Source organism: Macaca nemestrina, chromosome 2 (assembly GCF_043159975.1).
Source record: "Macaca nemestrina isolate mMacNem1 chromosome 2, mMacNem.hap1, whole genome shotgun sequence".
Taxonomy (NCBI): Eukaryota; Metazoa; Chordata; class Mammalia; order Primates; family Cercopithecidae; genus Macaca; species Macaca nemestrina.
In genome coordinates, this window is record NC_092126.1 from 105,172,143 (window position 1) to 105,188,030 (window position 15,888).

A 15,888-nucleotide genomic window follows, 5' to 3' on the forward strand; every position below is an offset into this window, starting at 1 on the left:
TTAGCACTATAACAATTCTTGGAGGAGCTGGCACTGCAAAACCGACTTTCCACTGATATAAAATCCCTACCCAGTTATGATGGGGAAATGTCTTAATAAAAGATTTTCCCAGACTACTTCTGGACAAATGGAATGGATCTTCTTCAGAATGCCGTGCAACAGCCTAACAGACTTTCCGTTTTGAAAAGCTCATGCAGAAAATACTCTAATTCACTTCTAAATATCAAACTCGGTTGAAGGCTTCTGAGCAACTGAGAAGATGCACAGAGCCTTACCAGCACACTAGTACTTGTATTTTCTGAATCAAAAAAAAAGAAATCAAATCAAATCTGATCTTCAGTGATGTGATTTTTAAACATTTACTTATTAAAATAGAGTCTGGTCGGGCACAGAGGCTCATGCCTGCAATTCCAGAACTCAGGGAGACTGAGGCAGGCAGATCACAAGGTCAGGAGTTCGAGGCCAGCCTGGACAACAAGGTGAAACCCCATCTCTACTAAAAATACAAAAATTAGCCTAGCCTGCTAGCGGGTGCCTGTAATCCCAATTACTCGGGAGGCTGACACAGGAGAATTACTTGAAACCGGAAGGTGGAAGTTGCAATGAGCCAAGATCATGCCACTGCACTCTAGCCTAGGCAACAAGAGTAAAACTCCATCTCAAGAAAAAAAAAAGACTCTGAGATTATATTTTTAAATTGGAAAAAAATTGTTCCAGTTCAAAATTCACTTCAAAATTTACTTCGAAAAGAACATTTAGTGTTACCTCCAGAATTTGAATTTTCTTAGTCTGTTCAATAAAAGCAGTTTCCAAGAAACACACTCACTCAAAATTGAAGGCTGCATATCTGTTAGAAACATATGAGCAGAATCGCCAAGGAAGAAAACGTTTAAGAACCATTTCTTTTTGGTATTTCAAATGATTTTTTGATGTCATATGAAATTACCCTGGGAGGTTTTTCAAACTACACACACTCTTATCTGACCCCTGAGAGATCTTAAGATATATCAGAATAGGGGCAGGGGGTGGACAGAGAAGAGGAAGTAGTCAATGTTGCTTGAAAAGCTCCCCTCCAACCCCAGTGAGAACCACTATCCTGCATACTTCTTCACTTTTTGACACCTTTTCATCTCAGCACTTCAGTAATTATGATTACTTTAGCTACCTCTCTCATAGGAGCCACTGTACTCAATCCAACTCTACAGGTTTCTCTGGTTCTCACTATGGTCCCTATAGAGATTTTCCCTATAATCCCAACAAGTCTAAGAATCACTTTTATCTATTCAACACATTCCCCAAGTCAGGTCCACTCCTTCCAACTACCAATACCTACCAATGCTGCCACTCCTGAGTGGAAAGGACAAGTTAGTTATATTTTACTCTAAGCCACACTGGTGTATTTTAAGAGCTGCAAGGACTAGGGCAGTGGTTCTTAAATATCAGCAGGCAAAATCACCTGGAAGCATGTTGAAATAGAGATTACTGGCCTCTCCCCACGGGGGACTCTTGTTCAGTAAGTCTGAGTTTGGGCCCAATAAACAACACTTCTATCAAGTTCCCAGGAAATGTTAATGTTGCTGGTGTGGAGAGAACACACTGGTGTAGAACAATCTATGGAGCCAAGAGATTGTTAGGAGAAATAGGTCAGAAAATCACTGACAGGCAGGAAATCCAGATGGTTACAAGTGGAACAACGTGTACAGGTTGCTCCCTCAGCACTAAGCCATGCTATATTCCACCTGCTCATTCATTTATCTGATTAGCAGATATCTACTCAGCACCTACCACGTGCCCAGAAAAGGAACAACAGGACTTCTGTCTTCCTAGAACTTACACTAATGAAAAAAACTGTGCATGAGGCCAGATGCGGTGGCTCACGCCTGTAATTCCAGCACTTTGGGAGGCAGAGGCAGGTGGATCACATGGTCAGGAGTTCGAAACCACCCTGACCAACATGGTGAAACCCTGTCTCTACTAAAAATACAAAAATCAGCCAAGCGTGGTGGTGCACACCTGTAATCTGAGCTACTCAGGAGGCTGAGTCAGGAGAATTGCTTGAATCCAGGAGGCAGAGGTTGCAGTAAGCTGAGATCACACCACTGCACTCCAGCCTGGGTGACAGAGCGAGACTCTGTCTCCAAAAACAAACAAAAAAAAAACACTGTGTATAAATACATTAAATAAATAAAGCTGTGTTCATTAGAGGGGACAGAGCAGAGTCAGGGAGGTCCTAATTGAGGAGGTGACACTTAAGCTGAGATCTGAAATAAGGAACTGGCAATGTAAAAACCAGCAGAGAACATCCAAGCAAAGGAAACAGCAAGGGGGGAAGGTCGTGAGGCAGAAAAATGCTTGGAAATCCTAGGAAATGTCTGAAGGTAAGTTTGGAGACAGAGTGAGGGAGGGAATGAGTGTTACGAGATGGAACCGAAGAGGTAGGCAAGCGCCAAATCATGCAAGATATTGAAGATCATGTTAAGAATTCTGACCTGTATCACCAAATGTATCCTCCAAGACATGCTCCTGAGAGGTAAATAGCGAAAAAGACCTTAAGAAGGAGATTCAGCTCTGTAAGCCATCCCAGAGAGGAGGCAGTTGTCATTCCTTGCCAGGAATGTGTGTGAATTATCTTCCAAATGCATATTCTCAGTTCCTATATCCTCAGTCTTTAATAAATCCTCATGTAAATCTGTTAACCATGCAGGTGCAATTTTTTTTCTTAAGATTATGATGTTAGAGTAACTGTATAACGATCTCATGCCGTTCCCCACCTGCCTTTTATTATTAGCAGGAATTTTATGGCCAATTCCTCTTTGTCTCCCAGTAAAGAGGGGAGTTTAATCTTATTAACCTCTGCCCTCTATTCACATGTAGGGCAGGATGCTCCCTCTTAATCTTTGCGAGAAAAATCTTAACTTGCTATCAACAGGCCTGGTATCAAACAGAAAGAGATAAATAAAACATAGTCCTAGATTTCAAGGAGTTTAACATGTATGACATTATAATAAAATAAACGTAACTAATTTACTAAGCAAAATTGCTGCTTTTAACATTAATATTACCTTAAAGCAGTCATCAATTTTCAACTTCTACCTAGTACTATGAATAAAGTATTATTAACCCTTCCAAAAAATTGAAAGCTTTGAAAAGTTTAAGCATGTAAGAAGAGGAGATATGATTTTATGAAGTTCATTTTGTGTGGAGAATCAAGTTGGTGGAGCCTAAAACTGGACTTCGGAAGACCATTTAGAAAGCTACTCCAGGTGAGAGATGGTCGTGGCCTGGATTATGGAAGTAGCCATACAGCTGCAGAGAGATGTGGGCAGATCTGAGAGATGCTGATGAGTCAGAATCATAGGACAGGTTGACCAGCTGGTTGTAAACAATAAAGTGGAAGAACTTAAGGGAAAGGAAAGTATCAAAGAGGACTTCTAGCCCTTTGCTTTCTTAATACTCCTTCCTAATCTTCCCACCCAGTATCCATATGGCAGTCTGAGAAAGGAGGTCAACAAGGGAAAAGAGCGTGCTGAGCTGAGGAGTGCCCAAGGAAGCAGAGTGGTAGCAGCAAGGAAGGGTGGGGTAACATGGAGGAGGCCTCCAGTGTGGAGTCAATGGGAATTGGCTACACTAAGGGGAACAAATGAACTGAATGAACAAATCAGTAAGTATACTGAGAATAATGAGAACCCAGTTTCTCTCTGAGAAGAGATTTACAAACACAGAAAGAAGGAAGACTAGACCAGGCGTGGTGGCTCACGCCTGTAATCCCAGCACTTTGGGAGGTCAAGGTGGGCAGATCACGAGGTCAGGAGTTTGAGACCAGCCTGGCCAACATGGTGAAACGGCCTCTATACTAAAACTACAAAAAAATTAGCTGGATGTGGTGATGTGCACTTGTAATCCCAGCTATTCAGGAAGCAGGGTCAGGAGAATCACTTGAACCCAGGAGGTGGAGGTTGCAGTGAGCCGAGATGGCGCAATTGCACTCCAGCCTGGGCAACAGAGCGAGACTCCGTTTTGAGAAAAAAAAAAAGAAAGAGGGAAGACTAGAAAGAATTCTGAGGTATTAAAATTAAAATATAAATTCATGAGGTTTTTTCCAAATGTGTACATTGACAGACATTTTTAAAATATAAATGTGTATGCATGGGTACATATATTTTATCCAGCTTTGAATACTGAGAAGCAACAATGACACTCCCCAGGGAATGAACACAAAGAGCACCCAGATCTTCGTTTTGAAAAACTTAGGATTTCTTGGAGAAATGACTGAGTCCAAGGCTGGCACAGGAAGAGCACAAAAGGAGCCCAGAACGGTACGTAGTATCAGGAGTTAAGGAAGTGCTCAGTGACAGAAATAAGTCCAACGACACAGAAGTCATCTTGAAAGGATCCCATTGGCCAAATCTGGGATGATTAGAGCACCCAAATAATAAGCAGTAGCAGTAATAGTATCACATTACAACCCATTGAATAAAATCTATATCCACGAGTCCATGCTGATATAAATATGTATATGCACGTTGAAGAAGGGAAAGTGCTTCCTCAAAATAGAATTCCAACTTATATATAAGACTATCAAAATCATTTGCATAGCTAATGATCAATGCAAAAAAAATGGTGTTTACATTTTTAAAGGGTTACTGAAAGCAAAAGAATATGCAACAGAGACTGTTTATGACCTGCAAAAGCCAAAATATTTATTATCTGGTCCTTTACAGAAAATATTTGCCAACCTCTGATGTAAAGAGAATGATGCAAAAGGATAATCATCACATAGCAACCACCACAGAGGTATCTGGTACAGTTAACAGTCATCAATGGATGCTATGGAGGTTTACTGAGGAAACACAGACAGACCCAGGCTGGGCCTCACCCCACAAAATAAAAGCTGTGCACTCTAAAAATTGTAAATGACATGAAAAACACAAAGACTGAAGAACTGTGTCAGACTGGAGGAGACTAAAGAGCTATGAAAACAAAATACAGCCGGGTGCAGTGGCTCACGCCTGTAATCCCAGCACTTTGGGAGGCTGAGGCGGGTGGATCACCTGAGGTCAGGAGTTCAAGACCGGCCTGGCCATCATGGTGAAGCCCCGTCTCTACTAATAATACAAAAATTAGCCGGGTATGGTGGCAGGTGTCTGTAATCCCAGCTACTCGGGAGGCTGAGGCACAGGAATCGCTTGAACCCAGGAGGCAGAGGTTGCAGTGAGCCAAGATCACACCACTGCACTCCAGCCTGGGCAACAAGAGCAAAACTCTATCTCAAAAAAAAAAGAAAGAAAGAAAGAAAATACAATCCATGCTACTGAACAGGATCTTGGCACAGAAAAGAAAAAGGAGACACTATTGGGACAACTGGCAAAATTTCAATTAAAAATTAATGATTCAGATAAATGCTAAGTGCCAGTCATAAGAAGCCCAAGATAAAAGAGTCAAACTTGATGCATCAGATGAAAAAAGGAAGGACTAGAAGGTATGAGACTTTGGTGGGAACAACTGAAAAAACCTTTGCCAAGAAAAGAAACCATGCTGAGTATAAAGATGAAAATCTTTATAATGTAATCTTTATAATGTAAGCCCAATTAAACCAAGACAGATTTTTCTAAAGGCTCAGGATTAAAATGAATGTCTTAAAATATTATTCAAAGGCGCCTCAAGAAAGTTCACTGGTATACTTTGTAACTCTTTCTATTTACCTGTAATAATAATAATAATTATTATTATTATTATTATTATTATTTTTAGATGGAGTCTCGCTCTGTCACCCAGGCTGGAGTGCAGTTGCCAGATCTCAGCTCACTGCAAGCTCCGCCTCCTGGGTTCATGCCATTCTCCGGCCTCAGCCTCCCAAGTAGCTGGGACTACAGGCGCCCGCCACCTCACCCAGCTAGTTTTTTGTATTTTTTAGTAGAGATGGGGTTTCACCGTGTTAGCCAGGATGGTCTCGATCTCCTGACCTCGGGATCCGCCCGTCTCGGCCTCCCAAAGTGCTGGGATTACAGGCTTGAGCCACCGCGCCCGGCCGCATACCTGTAATTATTAATACCATAATTAGTTGCGGGTTTTTGTAATTTTGAAAACATGTGGCTCCTGAAACAGACGTGTGTATAATCAATGCTATATATCCTTTCTTAATGGTAATCAGGAGCAGGATTTATATCCATTGATCTTCAAGATTATACAGGTAACATAACTGAAAATTTTCCATAAATACCCACAGGATTTAGCAACACGAAAGTTACTAGTCACCTTAGCAAGATTAGCTTCAGTGGTATTTTTTGGACAGCACCAGACTGGGCTAAAAGGGTAACGTGGGCCAGAAAGGAACAACAGTATGCAGCAATAACTCTTTAAAGAGGTATGGCTAGGAGTGGGGGGATATGCAGCCAAGATTGTGTGTGTTGTGGGGGCGGCGGGGGTGGTAAATTAAAAAACACTGAAATGCTGACTAGAAGGATCTAGTAGAGAAGGAAAGATTTGAGATTCAGGAAAGGGCAAAAATAACCATTTGAGTGAGGTTCCCAAGAAGGGACCAGGAAGAAGATTTGGAGAAACATGAAGAGGTTTGTCTCTGACAAGAGAAGGAACAGCTTGTCAATGGTACCAGGAAGGACAGAATTGAGAGACGACAGATGTGCAGGTAAATAAGTCTACTTATATGGCAGAAGGCAGTTGGGATAGTTCCCATCAGATGCCTTCACTTTTCCCTGGGCAGCAAGGGGAAAGTCATGAGTGAGGATGTGTGATGAAAATGAAGGGTTGAGGGTATAAGGAAAGAAGACAAAGTAAGAAATTGCCCACAGAGAGTAGTGCAAGAGTGAGCTGAACTAGAGAAATACAACAAGGATGCCACATAGCATTTGAGAGCCCAGACAAGACTGCTAACTCAAAGGGGTATTTAAATAAATCATAGGAGAGAGGGTTATATTTGTTCAGTAGACTATTAAATTGATACAAGTGCGTTAACACATCTTTATACATAATTATCCTTTATACCAAGTTATTATAACCACATGAGTAAAGTAGTAGGCAACCAATCAAAACACAAAAACAGCAAAATCACAGATGCTTGAACATTAAAATGAATTCATCTGAACCACATGATAAACTCATTTGACACAAAATCTGAATGGGGATGCTAACAGGGAAAAGTCAGGGAACACTAAAAATATAACAAATCAAACACTGTACCCTATATACTGCCACAGTTTTCTACTATCGCCTCTAAATTGTTTTTGAGGCTAGGTGCGGTAGCTCATCCCTGTAATTCCAGCACTTTGGGAGGCCAGGACAGGCAGATCGCTTGAGGCCAGGAGTTCAAGACCAGCCTGGGCAACATGACAAGACCCCCACCTCTACAAAAATACAAAAAATTAAGCCAGGCCTGATGGTGCATGCCTGTAGTCCCAGCTACTTGGGAGGCTGAGGCAGTAGAACTGCTTGAACCCAGGAGGTGAAGGTTGCAGTGAGCCAAGATCACACCACTGCACGCCAGCCTGGATGACAGATGGACACTCTGTCTCAAAATAAATAAATTTATTAATTAGTTTTTGAAACCATAATACCATAGTCCTAACAAGGTTTTACTGAAATTCTCTCACAGTCTCAAAGTTTTCCAGCTCCAAGTTTTCAAAATTCTCTTTTAGAAGAAAATCAAGTGATTTCTCTCAATATTACTCTGAGATTTCAGTTTCCTACCTATTCAATTAAATTTATTCTTATTCTAATATTTTCTTCAAGCTTGCTGTTTAAAGATACCCAGATATATCCCCAAAAGATGCTTCATCTTACCGATACTGCTGTTATCCTAAGAGAATCGGCAGTGGAGTGTCTGAATAGGTACCATAAAATGGGTCCAATTTCTCCTGTAATAAAGCCCTGGGCCTGAGCAGAAAAGGTGGTACAGACATTTTCAATAATTTTTGCTGCCATGTGATTCACAACACGCTCTTCCTAGAAAGGATACAGATCAAGGAGATTAAAATAATATTAATTAGTGTGAGAAATAAATATATGTCATTTCTTTATAACCATTGCAAATAATGTTATGATACCAAGACAGCATCATCTGCCTCTGGATGTGTTAGGTACCTTGGGAGGAATGATAACTCTTTCAGGTCATTATGAAACTATTACAAATAATCATTTGATTATTCACTAGCAAGCTATCATAACATAACCCTCCATATATTTTAATAAAACAAAGAATTATGAAACATATTTCACACGAAGGTTGCAGTGAGCTGTGATCACACCACTACACACCACTGCTGAAACAACCTGGAAATACCTTTCTTAAGACTCTCCTTGATGTCCCTTATTTAGGCAATCTTTCCACACTGGCTGATTGATGGACAGGTTATTCCTAGGACTGGATGACTTCTGAGATGTGACCAAATTAATCCTAGAGTAAAAGCCATTCTGGATGGTCCTAATGCTGCCAAAAAGCCTCAAAAAGATTCAGCTGTTTTCAGGTAATATAAATGAGTCCAAGGAAAAGCCCAGAAGTACTTACAGAAATTTTAAAAACTTCAGCACCCCATGATATAAAATTCAGTGACTAACATCTAATTAAACATTGCCAAGCATGCAAAGAAGCCAAAAAATATGATTCATAATTCAATCAGTAGAAATGACTGATAGACTTAATAGAAAGGTATTAAACGGCTACAATAAATGTAGTCCAAATACTCAAGAAGGAAGAGGAAAGCAAAAATATAAGGAGAGAAAAAAAATACATAAAAATGACCCGAATCAAAAGTCTAGAGATAAATAATGCAATGTCTTATATTAAAAATACACTGAATGGGATTAACAGATCAGACACTACAGACTAAATGGTTAGTGAACATGAAGATATAGCTATTAGCAATAAAAATCTATCCAAAATAAACACAGAAAGAAATTAGACTTGAAAAAAAAAAAAAAGAGCAACAGTGAACTGTGGAACACCTTCAAAAGACATCATAAATGTGTAGTTGGAAAAATGCTTGAAATATTGTCTGAGAATTTTTCAAATTCATGAAAACTGGTAATTCCAGGTCTCAGAAGCTCAACGAGCCCTATGCAGAAGAAACAAAGAAAAATGACACCAAGGTACATCATAATCAGACTGCTTTAAAAAAAGGGAGGGAATAAAGAGAAAACCTTTTGGACAGGAGCAGTGTCTTATGCCTGTAATCCCAGCGCTTTGGGAGGCCAAGATGGGAGAATCGCTTGAGGCCAAGAGTTCAAGACCAGCATGGGCAACATAGCAAGACCTTTTCTCTACAAAAAGTTTTAAAAATTAGCCAGGCATGGTAGTACATGCCTATATTCCCAGTCACCTGGGGGGCTGAGGTGGGAGGATCACTTGAGCATGGGAGTTGGAGGTTGCAGTAAGCTGTGATCACACCGCTGCACTCCAGACGGAGAAACAAAGCAAGACCCTGTCTCAAAAAGAAAAAGAAAAAGAAAAGAAAACTTTACAAGCAGCTAGAGTAAAAAGTCATATTCCATAGAGAGGAACAATGATAAGGCTGACAGGGGATTCTCATCAGAAACAATACAAATCAAAAGACAATAAAGCAATAAGTACCAAAAGAAAAAAAAAGGTAACTGTCAACCTACAAATTTAGGCACAAAAATAACTTCTTTCAAAAACAAAGGTAAAATGAATACTCTTCTGACATACAAAAGTTGAGAAAATTCATCACCAGCAGAACTGCACTACAAAAATATTAAAGGAAATTATTCCGGTAGAAAAAAAAAAATGACGAGAAGAAAATTAAATCTATACAAAAGAACAAAGAATAAAAAAAGTAAATGTGTGAATAAATATAATAGATTGTTTTCCTTAATTTTTGAGCCTATTTTAAACCTAAGCTGCTGCTGTTGTTTTTCTTTTTGAGACAGGGTCTCACTCTGTCACCCAGACTGAAGTATAGTGGCAGGATCACAGCTCACTGCAGTCTCAATTTCCCAACTCAAGCAATCTTCCCACCTCAGCCTCCCAAGCAGCTGGGACAATAGGCATGTGTCACCATGCCCAGCTAATTTTTTTTAATTTTTAATAGAGATGAGGTCTCACTATGTTGCCCAGGCTGATCTTGAACTCCTGGTCTCAAGGAATCTTCGTGCCTTGGCCTCCCAGAGTGCTGAGATTACAAGCATGAGCTACTATGCCTAGTCAAACATAGTTGTTTAAAGCAGAAACAACAGAAATGTATTGTGAGCTTCATAACATATGTAGACATAAAATGTATGACAATAGTAGGAAGGCTAGAAGGAGAATACTAGATTATTCTGGGGTAAGGTTCTTAGGAATTTGCATATCATTATATATATCATATAAATAAGGTTCTGATACAAAGTTCTAATATACATGAGGTTCATATATAAGGATTTGTATATCAGTACTTGAAGGTCAACTGTAATAAATTTGAGTTATACACTGTTAAAAAAAGATGTATAGGCCAGGCACAGTGGCTCACGCTTGTAATCCCAGCACTTTGGGAGGCCAAAGTGGGGGTGGATCACAAGGTCAGGAGTTCAAGACCAGCCTGTCCAATATGGTGAAACCCCATCTCTACTAAAAATACAAAAATTAGCTGGGCATGGTAGTGCGTGCCTGTAATCCTAGCTACTCAGGAAGCTGATGCAAGAGAATTGCTTGAACCAGGACCCAGGAGGCAGAGGTTGCAGTGAGCCGAGATTGCACCACTACACTCCAGCCTGGGCGATACAGCCAGATCTTGCTCAAAAAAAAAAAAAAAAAAAAAAATTATAACACACATACATTAAATATCTGAGCATTTTATATAAATGACACCGTAATTAAAATAAAAAATACATTACAGATTACATAATCCCATATTTGTTTAACAAGATAAATGCATATGCAAAGGAAGGGCAAAGAAAGGTATATAATACTCTGTTAATGATGATTATAATAGGTATGGATTGCGGGGAGAAGGAGCCCACTAATTCAACTTTAGATATTTTTACATTGTTTGGTTTGTTACAATATGCATGTATTGCTTTTTCAATCCAAATTTATGTATTTTTCATATAAAAACATTTAAAAATGAGCAGAAGATATTGAGTAATGTCTAAGTTCAAGCCGTAGTTTTTGCATTTTGCTAGTTATATATCCTTGAGTATTTCTCTTTGCCCTAGCTTCATCATCTACAAAATGAAGAAAACAAAACACAAGCAGTTTGAGAATTAAATGAGACAGCATACACGAAGACTCAATCTAGAGCACGAAAAGTAGTAAATTCTCAATAAATGTTAGCTTTTATTCCCATTATTATTAATGCCATATAGTACAAACTACCAGATTGCTAGGAAAGAAATCTTAAATATCCTTCAATTTCTCAAACTTCAACACATTTTTCATTTCTCAGAATGAGTATCTGACAAAACTCTTCCTTCCCATTCCCATTTCCTTCAATGCAGCCAGAATAAATTAACCTAACACTTCTAGCCTCTCTCTGTTCCTTTATTCACTCTACTTGGGGAAATAAAATGTGACATCCATTTGACAAATTTGAAGAGAAAAAACTGGATATTCCTAAGTGCTCAGCTCGACTCTTCCCCCTCCCGGCTTGGGGACAGGCCCACCCACGCAGAGTTGTCGCATATCTCCTAGTTGTAAGCCCTAACTGGACGAGTACCCCACTTGGAGGCTGCTGCTGTGTCTGGGGAATGCTAAGCTTCCTTAATGTGGGGTTCAATATGAGGAAGCCTATTTGCCCACAGAGATAAGCTGTATCCTCTATCCTAGTTCTCACTACATACAAATATTGATATTTTGCCCCATATGCCTTGCTCTTTGTCTTATTTCTCATGAAGTTCTAAAATCTTTTTCCTGAATATAGGGGGGAAATGAGCTATTTATAGAAGGCCTCTCAAATACACGTGCTTTACAACACAATTGTCAGTCAATTCCTAGGACTCATTCCTAGTACTAGAAAACTACAACTATTTTAGCAGCCGGGTTGGAAAAGGGTCATGTGTCATCCCAGTGCTCTGTAAACTCAGTGAGGTTGTCAGGCCAATTCGACCTGCTCCTACCTGAAATAAGTGACCCTAGTCCATCTTCAATCCCCTGTGGGATACCACACAAGCAAATAAGACTAGTGGGTACTTTCTGCTTAACTCACTCTTTGGGAAGGATAACTGAGCTAATGCCTATTGCTTAAATCAAAGACCTGTTTCTTCACATCATTAAAATAAAAGCTAAGATTATTTTTTAAATAACTAGGCTTATTAATGAAGAGCTGTACTATGTTTTTAATGGTGTTAAATAGATTTAATACACTGTAGGCAGTCTTAACAAAAAAGTTTTCTGCCAATATAATTTTGGTCTACTTAGGCAGGCCCTTAGCCTTGCCTCTCATTTTTCTTGTTTACCTTGTTGGACAAATGCCGTCAGGGCAAACACCAGTTTAAGCGTTCTGGGTGCCTCTCAGGGTTCTTGTCTACACAGTTGCTGGCTTAAGAACTTGGTGCTACGGCCGGGCGCGGTGGCTCACGCCTGTAATCCCAGCACTTTGGGAGGCCGAGGCGGGCGGATCACAAGGTCAGGAGATCGAGACCACGGTGAAACCCCGTCTCTACTAAAAATACAAAAAATTAGCCGGGCGCGGTTGTGGGCGCCTGTAGTCCCAGCTACTCGGGAGGCTGAGGCAGGAGAATGGCGTGAACCCGGGAGGCGGAGCTTGCAGTGAGCCGAGATCGCGCCACTGCACTCCAGCCTGGGCGACAGAGCGAGACTCCGTCTCAAAAAAAAAAAAAAAAAGAACTTGGTGCTACGGACCAGGTGCGGTAGCTCACGCCTGTAAACCCAGTACTTTGGGAGGCTGAGGCAGGCAGATCACGAGGTCAGGAGTTTGAGACCAGCCTGACCAACACAGTGAAACCCCGTCTCTACAAAAAATACAAAAATTAGCCAGGCGTGGTGGTGCTTGCCTGTAATCTCAGCTACTCAGGATGCTGAGGCAGGAGAATTGCTTGAACCCAAGAGGTGGAGGTTGCAGTTAGCCAAGATCACGCCACTGCACTCCAGCCTGACTGGAGTGAGACTCTGTCTCAAAAAAAAAAAAGAATTTGGTGCTACTTTATAGATGTTTTTAAGGGTTATTTGTTTGTTTTTTTTTTTTTTTTTTTCATATCCAGTATTTTTAGTTGCTTTCAGAGGGATAGGGTTGTCCAGGTATCTTGCCGACTATCCTGCAAGAAATGAAAATCCTATATTCTTGGTTCAATGAATTACTAAAAAAATAAAATAAGTCAAAAAAAAAAGATTCCAGGTACTTTGAAGGAAAGATCAATCCACAAATGTGAAACAACCAATGTCAGTATTTCAGATGTTAATTTTGGTGCTGTTTATTGGAAAAGACTCAGATTATATTTGTGTGTGGTGCTATGTTTACTTCTATTTTTGATGTTAAAGGTAAATATAATCAGTTTCCGCATATCACTGAGTCAAAGCGTGTCTTCTCTCGCCTGCTCTGTAGTGTCACCTCTGTCATATGAATTGACATGTCTCTTTCTAGGTTCTATTTGGTTCTGTTGGCCTACTTATCTCTGTGCCACACTATCTAAATTAATAGTCTTTACTTTTAATATATATTTTCAATATATGCAATGTTTTGCCCTACCAATATAATCTTTTTTCAATAATGTATTTTGGCCCTTTTTCACTTGCATGTAATTTCTAAAATCAACTTTAGTTTATCTATTGGGATGCTGACTGAGAATACATCTATAAATTTGAGGAAGATTAATTGATATTAGTATACAACAGAAAACATAGTCAATGAAAACACTAACAGTAAGAGACAGACACATTTAATTTTGAAAACACTGGAATAAGATGACAGCTGACCGAAGTTCCTTTGAATTCTTGATCACATTCAGCTAATGTGTTTATTACTTAAGTTAGCTCTCCACTATAGGTCCAATTCTTTATAGTTAACATTTATGAAACTATATTTATATATCACATGCTGGCCAGGTATAGGAAAGACACTGCCCTGTCTTCATTTATTGGGAAAGAGAAATGGCTTTTTATCCCTAGTTCTGTACTCCAGCTTTTTATTGTTTTGTAACTTCATTTGCTTTATTTCTTACTTGTGTCATTATTAAATCATTTAAGGCTATGAACTTTCCTTTCAATCTAGTGTCAGCAATAGCCCATTAGTTTTGACATGCAGTGTTTCCATTATTGTTACTATATAGACAGTCCCAAGTTTCGTTTTAAAATTTTCCTTCATCTAAGGTTGTTTATGAGATGGTTTAAAACTTTCCAGGTGGGTGGGATTTTATTGCCTTTACTCCCCTTTGTTGAAATAAAGTTGTATTACCTAACAGTCAAGAATGTGGTCTGTTCTATTTCTCTCTTTCTTTAATGTTGTGGCAATGGCCAGGAGTGGTGGCTCACACCTGTAATCCCAGCACTTTGGGAGGCCAATGCAGGAGGATCGCTTGAGCTTAGGAGTTCAAGACAAGCCTGGGCAACTTAAGGAGACCCAACCTCTATTTTTAAAAATTTAAGACAAAAATAAAGTTGTGGTTATATGTAAGATAAACAGATATAAAATTGACCTAAAATTTCACCTCAATAGTGTATAGTTTTATGGCATCAGTCCATTCAAACTGTTGGGCTAGCTCTCATTTTTACATCTATCGAAATGCTAATTGGCTTATTTCCTTTTTTCCCCCCTCACATTCAAAAGTTAGTAATGTACCTTACTGAGCATGGGCCATTATTTTATTTTATTTTATTTATTTACTTGAGACAGGGTTTGCTGTTGCCCAGACTGGAAAGCAATAGTGTGCATAGCTCACCATAGCCTCATACTCCTGGGCTCAACCAATCCTTCTGCCTCAACCTCCAGAGCAGCTGGGACTACAGGCGTGCACCACTACACTGGGCTAATTTTAATTTTTTTTTTTTTGTAGCGATGGAGCCTCACTATGTTGCCCGGGCTGGTCCCAAACTCTTAGCCTCAAGTGATCCTCCCACCTAGCCCTCCCATAGTGCTGGGATTATAGGTATAAGCCACCGCACCTGGGCTTTATTTATTTTTAAATTTTATTTTTAGAGATGGAGTCTCACCCCATTACCCAGGCTGGAATGCAGTAGTACACTCATAGCTCACTACAGCCTCAAACTCCTGGGCTCAAATGATTCTACTAAGTAGGTAGGACTATAGGTGTACACCCAGCTAATATTTTTAATTTTTTAGAGATGGAGTTTCATTCAAGGATCACTTGAGCCCAGCGATTCTCCTGCCTTAGCTTCTGAAATCGCTGGGATTACAGGTGTGATTGAGCCATGGCGCCTGGCCAAACATGGGCTATTGATTCTGGTTATTACTCTTTTCCTTTTCCTTCTAATCCTTGTATTGGAAAGAAAACAGTACGGAAATTTTATTTCTTCATTTTATTGACATGTAGATCTCTGCATAGAAGGCAATTTTAGTTTTAAATTATAAATGTTTTGTTCATTATTCACAGAAAACTAGATTTGCCATGGGATATTCATAAATGTTGCATGAATGAAGGGTTTTCTAGTCAAATAAGTTGGAACACATTGGGTTAAACAAACTTGGACAGTTTTCTTTCTGGTAATTTTTAGAGTTCTAAATTATGATTCTACTCAAGAGGATATTGTATGCAGCATTTTCAAAGCTACCTCATCCTGTGTCATGTTGCGGTTACGCTTTGGGAGAGGAAGCTATAATCTTATACTGAGACTGTAATGAATGTATTAAAGTAATTTTCAGTAGCTTTCTATTTTAGAGTTACCCGAGAAATTATGACAGCCTTTTCCAAACAGGCCAACCTGCTTTGTGAACATGATTTCCATAATTTTAACAATGGGGAGGCCAG

General features: G+C 39.6%; 1 protein-coding gene across 9 annotated transcripts in view; it reads right to left on the minus strand.

Moving 5' to 3' along the window:
* Nucleotides 1–15,888, minus strand: part of LOC105480615 (unc-51 like kinase 4) — a 682,911-nt gene that overhangs the window by 528,626 nt on the left and 138,397 nt on the right. For all 9 annotated transcript variants that reach the window (XR_011619999.1, XR_011620000.1, XM_071091486.1 and 6 more), the window contains one exon: nt 7,798–7,959. Coding sequence is in view for 7 of the 9 variants with exons in the window: in XM_071091486.1 (XP_070947587.1) it covers nt 7,798–7,959 (162 nt within the window). In the remaining 2 variants the exon portion in view is untranslated. The remainder of the gene's footprint in view (nt 1–7,797; nt 7,960–15,888) is intronic.